Here is a 20,273-nt window from a genome sequence, read left to right as displayed (position 1 = left end):
TCACTTACTGTATCAGAATCTTCCTTTTGGAGATACTTGAAGAGTGTTTGGAATAAGGGTTTACATATTAATGGGCCTAGCATACTGGTTCTAATGCCCCTTTATGTAGGAAACTAAGCTGCCTTTGTTGAATGTGTTTTAATAAGCTGAATTCTTGAGATGTTTCCATTTATAAATGTAACAATTACAAATATACAAGCTTGGTTCGCTATTGGACATGTGTTATGCTAATCAATGTTTTTCTTTTTAATTTCTGGTCTCCCCACCAACAAAAGTCTGAATGTGCCCCATCATTTGAAGATGTTTGGGCCTATTATTCTTCTTTGTAAGAACAAAAGAACTGCACTCAAAAGCCTGTGCTTTCATTTGGAAGTTTATGAATTGCTTTTGTAAATGTAGCCATTGGTCCCAATTGCTTTCTGTAAAATTTCTTAAACTTTTATACACTTCATGAGAGATTTTCTCAAAGGGAGTATTTTTACTTTGCCAGGGCTCCAGATTCCTGCTGTCCCCTTGGTCCTGTTCATTCAGCCCGCTCAGTTGTTCTCAGAGGTCACGTATTCCCTCTCTTTCTCTTCATTTTTCTCTAACTGTGGCTGAACGTTTGCCCGAAGGATCGGATCCCCTCCTGGCTGCGGGCAGGTCTTCACGAGCCTCTACTGCTCTCGCTCTGCCCACTGGAACCCTAAGCTGGGACAGCACATAGCATAGCTTTGTCTGAGTCTGATTTTTTTTCACACCTCGTTATTGAGGATTTGAGTAGGTTGGGGACAGTTTACTTTTGTGCTATTGGGGAGGAATGGGTTTGCTGAAGAAAGACTGTAAACACGATTTCTGCAGAAATGTTCCTTTTGGAAATAGTTTTAAGACCTGTAACACTTGTATCCAAATAGGCAGGATTCTTGGACCTTCACTTACCTGCCTGTTGCAGAGCCGCAGGGTCACTTAGTTGTAATGTTGGGAAATATTTTGGTTAGAATTGCTACTCTGTAGAAGGTTCTATTTTTTTTAAGATTTTATTTATTCATGAGAGACACAGAGACATAGGCAGAGGAAGAAGCAGGCTCCCTGTGGGGAGCCCAATGTGGAACTTGATCCCAGGACCCGGGATGGCGATCTGAGCAAAAGGCAAAGCTCAACCACTGAGCCACCCAGGTGTCCCAAAGTTTCCTTTTTTTTTTTTTTTTTTAAGTTGAGAGAAGAAAAGAAAGAAGCATAAATTGGGAGAGGTTTTTTTTTTTTTTTTTTTTTTTTTTTTTTAAACTTTTTCATTGGCCGCTTCTGGTTCTGTTTATTGGTTTCTGTGGATTCCAGTTAAGAATTGGTGCCGTTCCTTGGGCCAGTATCACCTTCTTTCCACCTGCATCTTTTGTACTGTTAGTGTCAAATAAATCCCATTTCTGTAGGTTACAGCCCCCAACATAGGATCACATACATTGTTCTATGCATTTGTCTTTTAAATCGGTTAAGAGAAGAAAGAAGTTGACAGTCCTATCATCTCTTCCTTTACTGGCATATTTGTTTTTATCAAGTGAATTAGAATTAGTGTCTGGCATCCCTCGCTTTCAACCTGAAGAACTGTCTTTAGTAGTTTTTGTAAGATGGGTCTTCTAGGAACAAATCATCTCCATTGTTGTTCTGAAAATGTCTTCGCTTCACCTTCATTTTGAAAATCTAGTTTTGCTCCATAGAAGATTCTGGCTGACTTATTTTGTCTTTTGCCCCTTTAAATATGTCATCCTGCCGCCTCCTGGCTTCATTAATTCCAAAGAAAAGTCAGATGTTGATTTAATTGGAGTTCCCTTGTACATGCGAAGACATTTTTCTCTTGCTGCTTTCAAGATTTTCTTTTTGTCTTTGAAAATGTTGACTGTGACATATCTGAGTATGGATCTCTAAGTTTATCCAGCAGGAAGTTCATTAAATTTCTTGGCCATGTGGATTGATTTAATCACATTTAAGGAGTTTTCAGGAATTATTTCTTTTTTTTTTTTTTTTTTTATTTTAGGAATTATTTCTTTGGATGTTTTTCTGTTCCTTTCTTTCTTCTCCTTCTGGGAGTCCCGCAATGTGTCATGTATGTTGGTGCACTGGATGGCGTCCCACATTTCTTTGAGGTTCTGTTCCTCCTCCTTTATTTTTTTCTCTCTGTTCCTCAGATTGCATAATCTATTATCAGTCTGTGTGCAAGTTTGCGGATTCTTTCTTTGATGCAGATTTCCTGTTGGGCCCTTTCAGTGAATTTTTAATTTTGGTTATTGTACTTTTGAATGCCAGAAATTCCGTTTGCTACTTTTCTGTGACTTCTGTCTCTCTGTTGGTATGTTCTATTTGATGAGATGTTGTCGTCCTACCTTTAACTCTTTGAGCACTAGTGTCCTTTAGTTCTTGGAGCATCTTTATAATAGCTGCTGATCTCTTTCCCTCCTGTCTCTGGAGCTTGTTGCTCGCTGGCTGGTTTGTTGAGTGACGTCACTAGACCCCTTCAGTGAAGTCTCTGTGGCACAGGGTCCACAGCAGCTCTGACCCTACCACCCCCACGCAGGGGCAACGGTGGGTACACCGGGGCTCGCCTCAACCGAATCTTTCCCCGATTTCCCTGTTGTGTTCTTCCTGTGTTGAAAACACCCCCTCATTGTCAGCTACCGTGTTTTTGACCGTACCCTCAGACGTCAGCGTTCCGCAGTTTGACGTCATGAAAGTGGGGCTCCTTGGCAGGCGCAGTATTCGAGGCCGGTCTTAAAGCTTTCCTCTGACCTCATGAAGGCTCTTCTTACTTAGCGCTCTCTGCCCCGTTGCTCTTGGGGAAACAAGCTGGTCTACCTTTGACCTATTGCTGCCTTGGGACTACCAACTCCCTCGTGGTTTCCTGCCACAAAAATGTCCCCGGTTATGCGATAGTGCCCATAGGTTTGGCTCTCCCCACGCTGTGTTGTGTGTACCCTGGTCCACTTCTGCAGAGCTCTCTGTTCTTACACGATGCCTCTGGCCCCAGGCAGAGCCCCGGCACCCCTGCTCCAGGGCTGGGGACAGGGAGCAGCTTGCCTTCCTCGGGATGACACCCTGCTCTAGGGTGAGGTGCTGAGCGAGGGTAGCGGCACCCAATCTTCTCAGCTGGCCTCTTCTGATCTGGATCTTTGCTCTATGTGACTGGGGACAAAAGGTGATCAGGGCCCAGTTTTCTTGGCCTATTTTGCCGAGCTGTGGGAACCAGGTAGAGAAACCGAGCTCTGGTTCTCTTGATCGCACTTGCCTGGAATAGAGCTGCTCCGGCCCAGGGCTGTGCTGACTGAGAAGGCTGCTGGCCTGGCCTGGCCAAGGAGAAGCTGTCATCCTAGACTAGAGGCTGTGGGGTAAAAGGGAACCTCTTCTTGGCTCTGCCCACCCAGAGTAGCATTTCTGTCCCTCTGGGCTGCAGGACCAGGGAGGAACAGGTTATCAAATGCTAGAGTCTCACTGTTCTTACTAAGATAGGAGTTGCTTTTCTTGAATAAGTGTTTCTCTACTTGCTGTATGCTCTTCAGATAATTCAGAGACTTAAAATGTTTTTTAAAAATTTTTGGAGGGGGGTGCCTGGGTGGCTCAGTGGTTGAGCGCCTGCCTTCGGCCCAGGGCGTGATCCTGGGGTCCCGGGATCGAGTCCTGCATCGGGCTCCCTGCATGGAGCCTGCTTCTCCTTCTGCCTGTGTCTCTGTCTGCTTCTCTCTCTCTCTCTTTCTCTCTCTCTCATGAATAAATAAAGTCTTTTAAAAAAATTTTTTTTTTGGCCAGCTAGGGCTATTTTTCTGGAGAGAGAATCTGAGAAGCTTCTCACCCTACCCCCTCAGGTCTAGCTCTGACTTAAAAAAAAAAAAAAAAAGAAAAGAAAACCCTCAACTTCTTCACAGATATTTTACCTTCTAGATCTCACTGATCCACACAGTCCTCTTTCCTCTTTCTGCAGTCGGAAGGCTTTTACCATAAACTTAGCCAATGGCAGGTGGAAGAACAAGCAGTTTTACCTTCTGATTGTATAAAAAGCATTTAACATGGCTTTTCTGTTACAGATGAGGGAGAAATTTGTCTCCAACCTATCAAAACCTTCCTTTGCTGGACAATAGGAGTGTAGCTTTGAGGATTTGAGGATATTACCAGGAAGGGAAGCATCTGTGTTGCCTACTGCAGGCAGTTCCCAGTGATAGCTGAGTAGTAGTCAGAGTCTTCCCCTGACCCCAGTTATACCCACACACCTGAATTTGCCACTTCTGTTTATAACACACCCATCTCTGTTTTGAGGGATTTAACCCCAATATCTGGTGCCCACAGGGATGGTCTCCAGCTGCTATTCTGCAGCAGGGTAAGTATTCTCAGAAAATCCTTTATTTCAGGAATAATAAAACATCGAGACGCTTAATGTTAAGATGAGGGCCATCCTGCTACCTGTTTTCTGTGACCTATCAGTTAAGAATGGTTATTTCATTTTTTAAAACTTAGTTATTTGATGGAGTGAGAATGCGAGTGCACAAGCAGGCAGAGCAAGCAGGCAGAGGGAGAAGGAGACTCCCTCCTGAGCAGGGAGCCCAATGTGGGGCTTCATCCCAGGAGCCCAGGATCATGACCTGAGCCAAGGGCAGATGCTCAACCAACAGAGCCACCGGGGTGCCCTGGTTATTTCATTGTTAAATGATGGGGAAAAGTCAAAAGATGACTATTTCAGGATTTGTGTCAATAGGAAATTCAAATTTGTGTGTGTAAATAAACTTTTCTTGGGACTCGTAGTTATGCTCCTATGTTCCCATGTTGTCTATAGTTGCTTTGATGCTGCAATAGTGATGTGGAGTGGTTGCAGCAGAGACTGGCCCACAAGATACAAAATATTTCCCACCTGGTCTTTTACAGAACCAGTTTGCTGATCCAGTCCAAAGTACGTTTGAATGGAGCAGCACGAGTAATTTTAGGGCCTAACAACATGTCTCACCAGGACTTAGCAGTGTCTGTTAAGGTTCAAGGAAGAGAGAGTGTCAGGATGAGTAGTTACTCGAAATTCAGGAGGGAATGAGCATGCTGCCATTGTGTAAGGAAATCTCATTCACAAGGAAAACTTCAAAATGTATGTCACAGGGCAGCCCAGGTGGCTCGGCAGTTTAGTGCTGCCTTCAGCCCAGGGTGTGATCCTGGAGACCCAGGATCGAGTCCTGCATCGGGCTTTCTGCACGGGAGCCTGTTTCTCCCTCTGCCTGTGTCTCTGCCTCTCTCTGTGTGTCTCTCATGAATAAATAAAATATTTAGAAAAAAAATGTATGTCACATAGGTATTTGAAATTAGTTCCCCAATGTGGCAGGTTTTCCCTTCTGTTTGATCTGAAATGGTAGTATTCTGTTTTTGTTTTTGTTTTTTTTTGGAAAAAGTGTGCTTCCCAAAGTTAAGTCTGTATTATTCTAAAATACTCGGATAATTCTATTGGTCAAGTTTTAAAAATTCAAGAGAAAAAAATCAGATAAATTATTTCTGGCATCATATACATTCTTTTAAAAAAAAAATTCATGAAAGACAGGCAGAGACATAGAGGGAGAAGCAGGTTCCCCGTGGGGAGCCTGATGTGGGACTCGATCCCAGGACCCCGGGACCATGCCCTGGGCTGAAGGCAGATGCTCAACCTCTGAGCCACCCAGGCATCCTCATCATATACATTCTTGAAAGCTAAGTGAAGGGCTAGGAGTTAAAAAGAAAAAAAAAAAAGCCTGGAATTTTTTTTTAAATTTTTATTTATTTATGATAGTCACAGAGGGGGGGGGAGGCAGAGACATAGGCAGAGGGAGAAGCAGGCTCCATGCACCGGGAGCCCGATGTGGGATTCAATCCCCGGTCTCCAGGATCGTGCCCCGGGCCAAAGTCAGGCGCCAAACCGCTGCGCCACCCAGGGATCCCAAAGCCTGAATTTTAAGCTGGTCGCTTTTGCAGCAATGTAGACAAAAGATCTGACTGATGGAAGAATGCCCTAAGGTGTATTTTAATCTTTCAAGTGTGCTAAAAGGTGAGCATGATTTAATGCTTTTTAGAGGTAGTATTTATGCTTTGCAAAGGATCATGATTCATAGTCAGATTGTAATTATTTCTTAGCGCTCAGGTAAAACAGTATTTTTTTTTTCTATTTGACAATATAAAACTTGAGCATCCTTTTTCCAAACATCTCTAAGACTAGTCCTATTTATTGGTATCTGTTCCCTGCAAGACAATTTTTCTCAACAGAGTTTATAATAGTTCACCTGTGGTTGAACGATCAAACAATAGAGCTTTTCCATCTATGCTGAAAGAAAGAAAATCTGCCTTTACATTGCAGTTCTTGGTTATCAGTGGGTTCAAGGTCACTCCAATTTGAGGGGCCTGAAATGATGTTGTCTCCATGACTTAAAACCCTTAAAAACTCTGCTAGTGAAGTTCAGAGACATACACAGGTCAGTTTAGCAGGTGAAACGAAATTTTTGTTTTCGGGCTGGTGGAATTGAGTGGTTTCCCGTTCTGTGCCCAGTAGATTCCTCGTCCTATTGCACACATTGTTAGTCATTCTCAGGCACTTTCTCCTTCCCTGTCCTACCAGGTTTCGCCTGCCCAAATCCACTGCTGTGTTTCTGCATCAATTACTTTGTGAAACATTTTTGTTTCTGTTTTCCAGGCATCTAGTGGAAATTATTATTTCATCCCATACATTGTGACACCGTGTGCTGATTATTTTTGCTGCGAGAGTGATGCGCAGAGGCGTGCCTCAGAGTACATGCAGCCCAACTGGGACACCATCCTGGGTCCACTGTGCGTGCCCCTGGTGGACAGGTTTATTAGCCTCCTCAAGGACATCCACGTGACCTCCTGGTAATTCTCATTCACTGTTAGCAAATCTGGGAGCTTTGCCAAAATTTTCCCTTCACATTCACGGCGCAGCCAACTCCTAGGAGACTGTAATGCCCAGGGAATGGGGAATCCCAGCCCATCTGTTTGAAGTTTTTCTGGAATCCATTATTGTTCCTTGCTACTTCACTAGGTTGGGCCAGTGAGGTGTAGCCAAAAGAGAATAGAAGTGGAGTTTTAGCAGGTGAGGGTTGAGCCTGTGTCTGGCCCCAACTCCCCAGGTGACCTTGATAAATAACTCTATGTAGCCATTTCCTAGAAAATAAGGACGTTAAGTCACTGTTAGTTTTCATGCTCTTTCAACTCTGAGATTCCATGTTTTAAGATCACTTCTGAACACGATTGCATCTCTCCCAGCCCCTAAGCCCACGCAGCTGTAGAGGTTGTTAATGTGGCTCAGCAAGGTCACTCTGATCATAAGTTCTTGCCTTGAGTCAAGCCACAGCCATCCTGAGCTCAGGATGTCTTGGGATATGTTCTTTGTAGATTTATATTGGAGAAGGTGAGGGATACTCGTTCAAAGAGGTGGGCAGGTTTGGGTCTGAGTCCTGGCTCAGATAATTCTGTGCTTGGCGGCCTCATGAAAGTCATCTCACTTGTCTGGGCCTCTCTGCTTAAGAAGCCATGCCTTAAAATGTTCTTATTTGAAAAGCTGGAGGCCAAAAATCATCCACTAAACCAAAGGATCTAGTGTGTGTTTGTTTGTTTGTTTGTTTGTGGCCAGTTTAAAGGATTTACTCCTGTGAGTTATGTCACAAGAAGGATCTGTCCTTCCAAAACAAATGAAAATCCAGAGCTCTGGTGGAATCAGCTTGAAATGGAAAGGCCCACACATCCCCCTGTGGCTCAGGTGGCAGCTGCCTGAGCCGTGATGTGGCCCTGTTGTGTTGGTATGACATACACATTTGCTAGCAGTCTGTTCTTTTTTCTATCCTGTCATCTCTTGTTTGGACACATAGTTTCTTCTACACACTAAGAAATAAGACTAGAAACCCAGATTTTGGTGACCAAATGCCAATACTGATGGGGGACCTTTTGTGGCCCGTTTCCTGCGCAGCCTGAATCAGGCATACCTTGCTGCTCAGTGAACATTTTAGTGACATTTAGGGAGAAAACTCTTCAAATAGCATCTTTGCAGGTCTGATGAGGAAAGAGGCTGGCTTGAGTCTAACATATGAACAAGGCCTTGCAAAAAGTGGGCTCAAGTTCGTTTTTCATGAAATGTGTGTGTCAGTAGGAAAGCACCTGCTTTGATTTGGTGTAATTTCAAAGGACTTGAAATACCTGTTGGTCGCTTCTACCCCTTGAATGGTTAGTGAGAAGGTACTTAGGGCTTCTGGTCTAAAACACCTGTAAGAGGGATGGCAGATAAGCTCTTTGCTCAGGTGTGGACTCTGATAAAGAGCTCTGGTAAAGGTTGCCTATAGCCTTGTGTTGAAAAGGGGTTTGAAGCCATTTCCATGTTGAGTGTCCCCAAGCCATACTCAATTCAGTGTTTTGTTTATTTACTTACAAGTTATAGCTCTTATGAGGTTTCTCAGTTTATTAAAACTATTTTTCAGAATTAGCCTTAAAAACAAGACTAAACTAAAGTATAACTTTTTACTTGTCAGGCTAAACTAATAACACTTTAATATTTTTGATGCCTTTATACTCTACTAAATGGACAGTGGCTGTCACCCAATGTAATGACTCCTAAGATTAATGATGGAATTTTAAACACTGGTGGAATCTGCTAATTTGCACAACGGGATGATAAAAGACAAATAAGAAAATAAAAAATTAAAAAAAATAAAGCAATACACTGATAATTTTATATCAGTGCATTCTTTAAATGTTAATTGAGGTCCTATTATACAAGCATTGGCACAGTCTGTGTACTGTATTCACATTTCTTTGGCATAGCTTTAAAATTACTGAAAGTAAGTAACATTTGGTTTTAGTCTTCTGATGTATTTGTCTTTCTCTAATGACTGTTAAAATGAGACTGCTCCTTTTTTTTTTTAAAGATTGAATTATTTGAGAGACTATGGAGGTTGCAAGGGAAGGGGGAGAGAGAATCTCAAGCAGACTCCCCCCTGAGCGCAGAGCCCACTGTGGGGCTCAAACCCACAACCCTGAGATCATGATAAGCCTGCTCCTTTTTTTTTGATGAGCAGCCTAGTTTTTCTCTCTACAGTGAAGTCCTCTCAGCTACTTAATGGGTTGATTGTAGATTACTGCTTGGCAGTGCTCAGTCTCTATTAACACATTACTTGGAAAGTACGTAACATATTTAATTCAATCTACAGTCATTGTAAGTTGGCCTCTATACATCAAATTTGATCATTTGTAAAGATTTTAAACCAAGTACCAGATACTAGCATTGGTTCTCTGAGAGGCTGCAGTTAAGAGATTCCAGTGTAGATTTGAATTGCTTTAGATGTCTTCATACATCCCTACTATTATCTGGATGCTCCCAGGAAGGAAGTTTTGGTTGGAAAAGCATTCTGGCAATTAAAAATGACTAGGGGAGTGGGAGTGAAAGGCAGAGGTTGTCCGTAAGCTTCCAGGCGCAGCTGCTGCGATTGCTCATGGACACACCCAATTTCCGGCTCTTGGCCAAATGGAAAAAGCTTTGTGATTTCTAGGTGGGGATACCTGATAAATTGATGTTAAAGATATTCTCATTATACTGTGTTTCATGGCTTTTGGACTTGTATTTGGCTCTGTGATAACATGTTAATAGTGGGGGAAATAAACGGTTCAAGTAACCTTGAATCAAGCAAGGTAACTCTTGCTCTCTCTGTGTTGGAAAATCCCAGAAGGGATAGGGTGGGGTGGGTAGTGAGTCCTATGCGTCACCCAAATTTCAACTCTGAAAATATTTTTCAAAGGTCATAACGAACTGAGTTTGTTGATGTTGAATGGTTAGTTGCTACAAAAGGTGACCAGCAAGTGGGACAGGTCTCCTGTCTCTGTTGGTGCAGGGAGGCTCATGGCGAGGAGGGTCCCCCGTGTGTCCAGCTCAGTTGTGGCGATGAGAACTAAGTTGGTTTGAGCTTCTGAAGAAAACAGGGTCCCAGATGCAGGTAGATGCGACCAGAGGTTTTCCTGTTTCCCTCTCCAGTGCTTATTACAAAGAAACCTTGTTAAATGACATCCGGAGAGCCCGAGAGAAATACCAGGGTGATGAACTGGCAAAGGAGCTGGCTCGGATCAGACTTCGCTTGGACAACACTGAAGTTCTGACCTCGGACGTCATCATTAATTTGCTGCTGTCCTACCGTGACATCCAGGTAGGAGCACCCTTGCTGGAGGCCAGCGTGCGTGGGGCTCAACCTTGGCCTGAGGAATTCATTCCTCACATGAAACACTCTTACACAGGCGTGTGGTTAGCTAACTGGTTTATAGGCAAAAGTACGTGCCTAGGTCATAGGTCCCCTAGCATATCTGTCGTGATGGTAACCCTGGAGGTTTTGTCTCCTCAGATGGCCACTCTGGCCAAACCTCATGCAGTACTGCTTGATAAGAGGAACTTTGAATTGAACAGTTTAAATGCCCTTTATGCAAGGCATTGTTTCAGGCTCTTGGCGAATCCTAATTCATTTAATCCTCTTGGCAAGCTTATGGGATGTATACTTCATCATCCCCATTTTACAGATGAGGCACAGAGAAGTTAAGTAAGTTGTCCAAGGTCACGCAGCATTTAGCAAAGTCAAGATTCACACCGAGGCAGCATTGTCCTTGTTCTTTACTCCACTGCTGTGGTACTTTCTTCAGGCCTCTTGTCACTTTCTTCCTTGTTGACCCCTGCCCATCAGTGACAGGGAAAGCAGGAGTAGTAGAGGCACATCCAGGACCCAGGGAACGCAGATGCTTATTCTAAAACAAGTATCAGAGCCTCATGAAGAGTGCTGGACACCGTTTATAGGATGCGGTACCATGATGGAAATGGTGGAGGGTTTCGTCCCTCCAACTTAAAGGCTGTTAAGCCATTTGTAAGGATGTCTTGATCTACTTCCCTCTGGAGTGGAACACAGGACAGCGTGCCTTCCGCACAGAGTTCTACAGAGCCGTGTTGGAGGTTGTTGACAACAGGTCTTTAGATCTAAATGAGAAGGGCACCCAGTTCTGACATGAACAGAGGAGAGTGGACCGCTGAGGAACGCCCGCCCTGCTGATAGACTGATGGATCTAATCGACTTTAACAGCAGGTGCTATTCAAGATTTTGACAATGATGAAATTAAGGCCCAGGGGACAAGAGAATAGGAATGACCTTTTTTGAATTCTTTCTTCCATTGAGCTGCTGGCTTTGTTCTGTTCCTGCTTTCATGCCTCTCTTCTTTTTATAAGCTACTTTATTTGAAGGTAAGCCAGAAGCTTCTTGGGATACACTGCCTCCTTTTCTCAAGCAGCAGCATCAAGGTGTAGAGCCACAAAAACAGGCACAGGATTTCAGTGGCAGTCCTCCTCAGCTAACTGTGGCTGGCTGTCAGCAAGTTGGCCAGTCATAGCGGTTGGAAGCCTGGCTGAAAGGGTAGCAGATGGCATTGCTCGGAGGAGACCCAGCTGAGACCAACACAGTAGCAAATTTTCTCTGAGTAATTATGCAGTTTAGAACTATGGTTCTCAATCAGAGGACGTGTGGCCATGTCTGGAGACTTTACTGATTTTTCACAGCTCAGGGGTGAGGGGGAGGTGCTACTGATCTCTCATGGGTTGAGGCCAAGGGTGCTGCTTAACATCCCAGAATGCCCAGGACGGCCCCTACAACCAAGGACGGCCCCTACAACCAAGGATGATCCAGGCCCAAAATGTCAATAGTGCCAAGGTTGAGAAACCCTGGTTTAGATGAGTTCAATTATTTCTGGCAAAATAGGAAGGATCTGGCATGATTCCTCTCTTCCTGTGGTAAGTGACTGTAGAATTTCATGTGTGTTAAGATCTCGCTTATGTTAACCCACAGCTCTGCTCGTGGTGGTAACTCTCCTGCGCTTACAGCATGGTAGCTTTTTTCTGGGCTGCTGGACTCCCTTGCTTGCTTTTGTTGCCTTTGGATTTAGCCTCATCCCCTTGATCCTTTTGTGGCCTCTGATAGCAGAGATTCTTTGTCTACCTTTTCTTTTATTCATTTTGGTTTTTTGTTTTTAAGATCTTATTCACGTTGTGTTACAGGCTGTAAGGTGACTTCACTAAATGCTGTCTGTAGGGAGAGGCTTGTATCCCGGGACAATCTTAGGCTGATAACCATTGAGAAGAAGCTGTGAAAGGCTGTGTGTTTCTTGTCTTTCTTCACCTTGGGACCTCTTGCCAACAGGACTATGACGCCATGGTGAAGCTGGTGGAGACACTGGAAATGCTGCCTACGTGTGACTTGACGGACCAGCATAATATTAAATTCCATTATGCCTTTGCACTGAATAGGTAAGAGAGAGAGTAGATGTATAGAATTCTGAAACATGCTGCCTGTTAAATTCTTCTTTCATTCAACCCTCACTGAGTCTGAGCCAGATCAGGTGCTAAATGCCAAGGTTATGAAAATGGTCAAAGCGTTTAGTCTTGGTGTTTCAGGACTTTGTCTTTGGAACATATATTCCAGCTGTGAGGTCAAGGCTCTAGAGCTCAGAGTGCCAAATGCCTTGATGAAAGTTTGCCCCAAATGCTGTGGAAGCATAGCAGAGGGTGAAAGTCATTCTACTTGGGGCTTTTAAAGAAGCTTCCCTGGGGTCTTTGGGGCTGGGTTTGCAATTTGTAGTAAGATTGACGTCATGTGCAAAAGAGTGTGGGGCAGGGTTGGTGAAAAGGCCATTGTACTTGGCCAGAGCAGGGGTAGGAGCTCAGTGTTCCTCATGTGCAGCGTGCCTTTTGGGGGGCATCCAGGGCAACAGCATCACAGAATGTGCGCGAAGCAAACACAGGCCATGAGGCTAAGCGTGGAGGCTGGGACTGTGTCTTGAAAGGACCTTGTATACATGAATAAGGGGTTGGTAGTGTCTTGTGGACTTTGGGGGACTGGTTGAAGCAACTGGAGGAATGTTGACGGATAGGAAAAGAGGGTGCTGTCTTCATTACTAGCATAATCTGAACTTTGCAGTACAAGTTATGGGGCTAGATAGAGTTTGTGAGACTTGACAATTCCTGCCTGGAGACCTGGAGCCTCAAAAGCTTGTGTGCAGGGAGTACCCGTAAAGCAGGTGTAACCAAGAGACTCCAAATGCAACGATTCAAGTAAGACAAATTTCTTTCACTTAGCAGTGTAGCGGTGAGAGGGCCAGACTAGTGGCTTAGGGCTGCTCCAGGAGTTGTTTGGGGACCTGGTTTTGGACCGTTTTGTAGCTCTTGAATTTGCAAAAATGTTGTCCTGATCTAGTTGAAGCTAGGTCACCACTTCTTTATATTCCAGCCTATGTAAGGGGGAAAGACTAGAAGCTCAGGACAGTTTTCTTTAAAGCAAGTAGAATTAGCACAGGACACTTCTACTTCTATCCCATTGTGGAGAGCTTAGTCACATGACCCCATCTAGCCAGAAGGGCAGCTGGGAAATGTAGTCTCTACCTGGGCAGCCACATGCTCATTCAAACATGGGGTTTGGAGGGTAACGAGGAGTTGGCCAGGTTGAATCTCAAAATCCTAATGCCTCAGTGTTTTAGTCCTGCAGTCTCCCTTCTTCCCCAGATAAGATACAGGAAGGGGAGCAGCATTAGGTGAATATGGTAAGAGCCATGTCCAGATACACTTACTGCTGGACCTGCCCTCTGCTGGGGCCAAGAATTGGTCATATTTAATCAGGAAGCAAAAAATTCTGGGAAGGTATTCAGACTTAGCCTGAGCACCAGAGAGTCCTGACACTTCATCATCAGCCTTCCATGGCCAGTATCTTCTACAGGGAATGAATACAGTGAGCTTAGGAGGTGACCTGAGTGAGAGGACTCTTGTGTCAGCTTTCTCAGAGTCTTGGTTTGGCTTCAGCAGCTGGATATGTGTTATATATATATATATAAAACATATATAGTTATATGTTGGGCTTACCACTGGCAGCATCTGCAGGACAGCAGACATGTTCGGGAGCCCATGGCTTCAGGAGTCTCCTGACACATATGACATCACGTCTTTTATATTGAAGTAAAATGTACATGCAGTGATATGCATAGATCTCAAGTATACAATTCGATGAACTTTGATAAACCAACAAACACTGTAAACAACACCCCTCTCAAAATAGAAAACATTTCCATCCCCTCGGAGAGTTCCTTTGTGCTCTTCCCCACCCCTTCATAGGCAACCACTGTTATGACATCTGTCAGATGTTAGATTAATTTTCCCTGTCCTTGAACTTTGTAGGAATCACAGAGTGTGTATTCCATTGTGCTGGTTGCCCTCACTCAGCATCATATTTGTGAGATTCATCGGTGCTGTTGGATGTATGAGTAGCACATTCATTCCTCTTGCTGTAGAGTAGTCCACTGTATGGATATACCACAATTGATCTATCCATTTCATTGCTGATAAACTTTGAAGGTGTTTTCAGTTTAGGGGTGTTAAGAACAGTGCTGCTATGAATATTCTTGCACATGATTTTTGTACACATATGGCACAGTTCTTTTGGGTAGATAGCATGTGCATGTGTCGTGCTGTAGTAGATATTGGCAAACAGTGCTAGGATTTTTAGTCTTTTTGGAGAGGAGGTTTCATGGTCTCTACGAAAATGGGCCTGCTCTCTCCCCACTGGTCTTTAAATTCAACCTCCCAAGGTAGGGAGCGCTGGGGAGGGCATCTTCATTAAGCCTGGGGTTGGGGAGGGAAAGGTCCCGTTACTCTGTTACGCTAAAGTAGTGTGTGCCACTTTTATTTATACTTAAGCGTACTTGATTAACCCTTGATTTATAAGGATTAAATGAGTTAGTACTGGTGACGTTTCTGGAAGAACGCCTGGTACACTAAAAGTGCCATTAAAAAAATGGTTTGTTAAATAAAAACTAAGTCAGTCGCCACCATGTCTTCTCCCAGATGGAGTAGAGGTGACTATTGTCAAACAGAACAGTCTGATTGCCATCCACTCGAAGTAATAAAAGAGAAAAACAATTTGTGAAGTGGAAAACCAGTATCTAAGAGAAATGGGTGTGGCAGGATGAAGTGATCCCAAGACCAGTGCATTTCCAGTTTGGAAGCAGATTGGCTGGGACCGCCCGCAGCTGAACCTTTGCTCTCTGGTGATGGCTCTTTTCCTTCTGGCTGCCTGGTAGACAGTGGCTCTGTATTACAGGCCGGGCAGGGTATAACTTGGCCAGCTGTTGGCATATTCACAGTTGACTTTCACACTAAGTACAGCTTTGAGAAACTTTATGGCATTACTTTGTGTCTATAAAGGTGAATATAGTGATGAACAGATAATTTTTCCTGCATTACAGTTGACCTTTATCTCTTCGGAAGCAGAACACATCATGGCCATGAATTAGTTACTCAGGGTTGGCAGTAATGAATGATGTTTGACCCTCAGATGGCAAGGGCTCTCTGTTTCGAGGCACAGGCTGGCTTGATCACCTAGCTGTTCCTGGTAGCTGCCACTTCAGCTACATTCCGAAGCGCATTCAAAAATGCTTCAAGTTTCCTTCGAGCAGTTAAACTGCTTGCCACTCAGTGGCGTGGAATCCTGTATGAGTAATTTTCATTTGCTGTTGTTCTTATAGACAGGACTTTATAGACATGCAGCCAGAATAACCTGACCAGGGATCCTGACAGCAGGCTGAAAGATAGTCTGGAAGAAAAGTAAAGGAATCAAAGTAGTAGGTTAAGAACAATAACACTTGCCTGTCACAAAGTAGGAATGTTCTCATATTCTACTCCTTGTGTCTTCGGGTCAAGAAGTCAACTCCAGCAAAATTCCTTGATGTGGAGCGGAAGCTGAATGCATGACACGTTTATCAGAATATCTGATGTATCACTCTCTAAATGGGTTAAGGGGAGTGATAGAAGAAAGTACTCTGGGGCCTAGAAATGTGTATAGGGGCAAGAGTAGATGGATGTTACAGAATCCAGCCTGTGCCAGGGGTGCTGCAGGCTTGGTCCAGAACCTACAGCAGTCCCCTCCTCCTCGGCCCCTGGGGCTGCCCAGCCACGTCATTGCTCACGTGAAGGGACACATGCCCCCAGGAGGGCAGTGTGGGCTTCTTGTCTCTGCCATAGCCACCAGCATCCCTTTCTTCGTGTCTTCTGTTTATGTTCACTGTTCGATCTTGCCATCTTAATTTATACATTGATATAACCATTCTTTATTAGGTGTTTGGCAAAAGTAGAAAAACGTTGACCTTTCCTCACTTATGTAGTACATTGGTCTCCAGGTCCCTAAAATCGTGTTGCAAAAGGAGGACACATGTTTGTGGTGATCGTTTTCTGGGCAGTGAAGAGAAACACGAATCCTGTGACCTTAAAAAGAGGTCATCTGGTGCAAACCCTTCATTTCAGGAGGAAGACAGACAGGCAAGGGCCCAGGATCTAACAGCCGGGTGGTAAGAAATCTGGGGACCAGAACTCCCCAGTTTTAGCACAAGGCTCTGGATACACTAGTTTAATAATGTCACACAGCATAATCTGTGAAACTACCCAGAAGGCTTTCTCTTATTTTCGTTTGCCTGAAGGACAACCAGGAGAAACCCTGGGCCTCTTGGAACAATAGGGCTGTCCTTTTATATGTTCTGCTCTGTCCTATATGATGAGAGCATTATATGGTTGCTGAAGATTGAAGCCACTTTCGTAGTATATACTTTGAATGCCAAAAGACCGGTTGGATTTCTTTTTATGAGAAATAGACCATCTCCATATGTTCTGAGCACTGGCCTTGCCAATAATACATGTTTTCCTTTTGAAAAATATTTAAAGGACTTAAACCATTTCCATCAGTCTTCCCCCCTGGCCTCCTTGGCCTAAGAATCTTCCTTTCCTGTCCAATTCCTGCTTCGGTTCCCTCTCTTTTGTCCTCACACTTGCAGACTTCTGTGTCAGGGGAGGCCTTTGTGCTGAAGAAGACAGCACATGAGGGGCGCCCTAAAGTTAACAAGTGATGGAAAAATATAATCACATGTGTTGTATGTTACACACACAGTTTCTCTCTCTTAAACAGTTTGAGAAATCTTTCAAAACCACTCTGCTGTTAACAACCCATAAAACTATGGACTACACTGCTGTGGAAGAAATGAGGGTAATGGTAATTAATTAAATGGAATGTTTTTAAATTGCAATTCCAGTATAGTTAACATACAGTATAATATTAGTTCCAGGGACCCGTGGGTGGCTCAGTGGTTGAGCGAGCATCTGCCTTAGGCTCAGGTCATGATCCTGGGGTCCTGGGATCGAGTCCACATCAGTCTCCCTGTGGGGAGCCTGGTTCTTCCTCTGCCTATGTCTCTGCCTCTCTCTGTGTCTCTCATGAATAAATAAATAAAATCTTTAAAAAATCAGTTTCAGGTGTACAATAGTGATTCAGCACTTCTTGCAACACCCAGTACTCATGATAACAAGTGTGCTCCTTAATCTCCATCACCTGTTGCACCTATCCCCCCGCCACACACACCCACTTCCCTCTGGTAACCATCAGATTGATCTCTAGAGTTAAGAGTCTCTTTCTTGGATTGCCTCTTTTTTTCCCCCTTGCTTATGAGCCAAATTATGGAAGCAGCCTGTGTCCATCAATAGATTAACGGACAAAAAAGATGCAGTGTGTGTGTGTGTGTGTGTGTGTGTGTGTGTGTGTACACACAATGAAATATTAGCCATAAAAAAGAATGAAATCTTGCCATTTGCAGTGACACGGATGGAGCTAGAGAATATAAGGCAAGGGAAATAAGTCCAAGAAAGACAAATACCACATGATTTCACTCCTATGTGGAATGAGATGATTTTAAGAACTAAATAAGAATATCTCAAGTAAAAAACTTATTAGCACAGTGCCTGGCACACCAAAGAAGCTGAATGAATGTGAATTGTCCTTTTATTTCCTGACAGAGAATCCCAGCCACCAGGGTTGTATCATCTTCAACGATGGTATTTGAGGAAGGCTTCTTAAGAAGGGCTGCAATCTAGAAGGCCATTGGAAGTAAAATGTGAAATTTAGTGAATAGCTTCTGAGTTCTTCTACTTCAAGTAGAAGTCCCTTGATTGAGGAACCTTGCATAAGAGTTCTGGAAATTGTCCCATGTGACCTTGGGTCCTGCCCTGCCTCCTGTCTTTTCCTGGTTCACTGCCCTGTCTCTATCCTCACCTGCCTTTAGTTCTTAAGAGGGGGCAGGTTGTTCTCGTGGGTGTTTGCTCTGTCTGGAGTGTTCATTGCTTGCCTGACTGAATCTGATGATCCTTCAGGGTCTAGCTAAATGTCCCTTTCTTTAAAGGTTGGTGTTGCAAAGAATACCACATCAAAACAATGTCCCTGCTGTTACTCATTCTCATAGCACCTGTTCCTTTCCTTCATAGCACTCACATTTCTGTGTTACTTTCTAATATTTATCATCCTCCCCAGTAGGCTCAATCTGAAGGGGGCAGGAGCCATGGTCTGCTGGGCCACTGTCTACCCTGTGCCTGATACTGTTGTGCCACCCACAGAGTAGGTGTTCAGTAAGTACTTGTTGACTGGGTGAGTGAATGAATGACTCCATGACCAGCTGTGGTCTGCATATGAGATCCATAGGAGATATCTGGGTGCTTACAGTTAAGGGCTTGGTGTAATAGAAGGCAAGTCTATTGAATTTTTCTTTATATGTGTGAAAACAAAAATATCTAAGTCATACATGTTCAGCATATACTGAAACACATAAAAGAATTATTGGTAATGCCACCATTAAAGTGGGGCATGGCCCAAAGCAGGCAATCCAGAAAAGTGAAGGGCTGCATAGGCTAGGTCAGGGTCAGCAGCAATGGGTGTTTTCCTCGTGTGAGATCCCAGGTGTCAGTCAAGTGGGACAGGATATGGACTCAGAGGGGAATTGGTCTTTAGCACCAAGGAAACCCATGCCTTCTTGGCATTGGTGACTTGTGTATTAGGGTAGGGTAACTGCTGTAACAAATAGCATAACCATTTCAGTGCCTTAACATAATGAAAGTTTATTTTCACTTACGCATCATTCCAGTGTGAATGTATTGTGCTTGGGCAATCTCTTCTCTGGGTGATTGACATTCCACTCTCCTGCCATCTTGATGCTCCACCCTTTCTTCAATTCTCAGCTCTCCTTTCAGCCAGATGACAAGAAAGGAGAGACCATGGTGAATTGCCAGGGATGGTGCATACGTGTTTGCGAGTGCGCATAGCAGCTACTGAGATCTCATTTGCATACCATACAATTCACCCATGTAAAGAGTACAAGCCAGTGGTTTTAGTATATTCAGGATTGTGTAATCATCACATTCAATTTTAGAATATTTTCATCATTCCTTCCCCCAAAACCCTGAATCCATTACCAGCCTCTGTTCCCCATTCCCCCCAACTCCCCTCCCCAGCCCTAAACAGCCACTGTTGGGTTTTTGGCAATCCATTAGCAGTCACTCCATATTCCCCACCTCACTGGCTGGACCTAGGAAACCACTCATCTGGTTTTTTGTCTCTGGATTTGTCTGTTCTGGACACTTCATATGAATGGAATCCTATAGTAGGCGAGCTTTTCTGGTTGGCTTCTTGCACTTAGCATACTGTTTTCAGGGGTCATTTGTGTTGCAGCAGGTGTCAGTACTAAATTGCTTTCTGTGGCTGAATAATATTCAATTGTACTGATACAACCCATATTACACATTCATTTGTCAGTCGATGGACAAAAGTGGGTTGTTTCCACTTTTTGACTCTACCAGGGAGGTTTGCTGAGCATGGTCAGGAAGTGATGTTCGTTACTTGTTTGCATATTTCATTGGCCAAAATTCAGCCTCCTGGCCCAACCTAACTGCAAGGGAAGTTGGGAAATGTGTTCTGGCTCAGGGCCCAGGAGGAAAAAAAAAGGTTTTAGTGAACACATTCTAGCTTCTACTGCAACTTGCAAATAAGGAGTAGAGTTGAACTGGATGCATCCCTGTGAACATCCCTGAGAGTGTGTCATCAGAACAAAGAGTGCAGGTGGGAATACTCTTCACCTCCTGTAGCTTTTGTGAAAATGGGAAAGCCAGCTCCCCGTCAGGGCCTGCCAGTTCACTATAAAGCCTAGCCTTCATAGATGTTGCTTTGTGGTTCCAGCAAACTAGGAGAGGTTGCAACGATGGGGGCAGGGATGGGATGATTTAATAATGGTTCTACCCTGATACAGCACTAGGTCCTCTTTGTAGAGTCAGAAAACAACCATTCTGCTTCGTGTGTTTCTTTGGCTCTGGGCATTGTCCACGCTCAAATACAGGTTGCCTCTAACCGTTCCCTTTTCCTTCTGTAAATAGGGGGCATCTG

The 20,273-nt window shown here is 44.0% G+C and overlaps 1 protein-coding gene across 2 annotated transcripts in view; it reads left to right on the top strand.

Moving 5' to 3' along the window:
- Positions 1-20,273, top strand: part of MAP3K15 (mitogen-activated protein kinase kinase kinase 15) — a 124,296-nt gene that overhangs the window by 33,602 nt on the left and 70,421 nt on the right. For both annotated transcript variants that reach the window (XM_038586989.1, XM_038586990.1), the window contains exons 4-6: positions 6,653-6,846; positions 9,992-10,160; positions 12,183-12,289. In XM_038586989.1, the coding sequence (XP_038442917.1) occupies positions 6,653-6,846; positions 9,992-10,160; positions 12,183-12,289 (470 nt within the window). The remainder of the gene's footprint in view (positions 1-6,652; positions 6,847-9,991; positions 10,161-12,182; positions 12,290-20,273) is intronic.

The sequence above is a fragment of the Canis lupus genome, chromosome X (assembly GCF_011100685.1).
Source record: "Canis lupus familiaris isolate Mischka breed German Shepherd chromosome X, alternate assembly UU_Cfam_GSD_1.0, whole genome shotgun sequence".
In the NCBI taxonomy this organism is placed as follows: Eukaryota; Metazoa; Chordata; class Mammalia; order Carnivora; family Canidae; genus Canis; species Canis lupus.
Note: the sequence above shows the minus strand (reverse complement) of the source record. Positions and strands in the feature narration are given on the sequence as shown.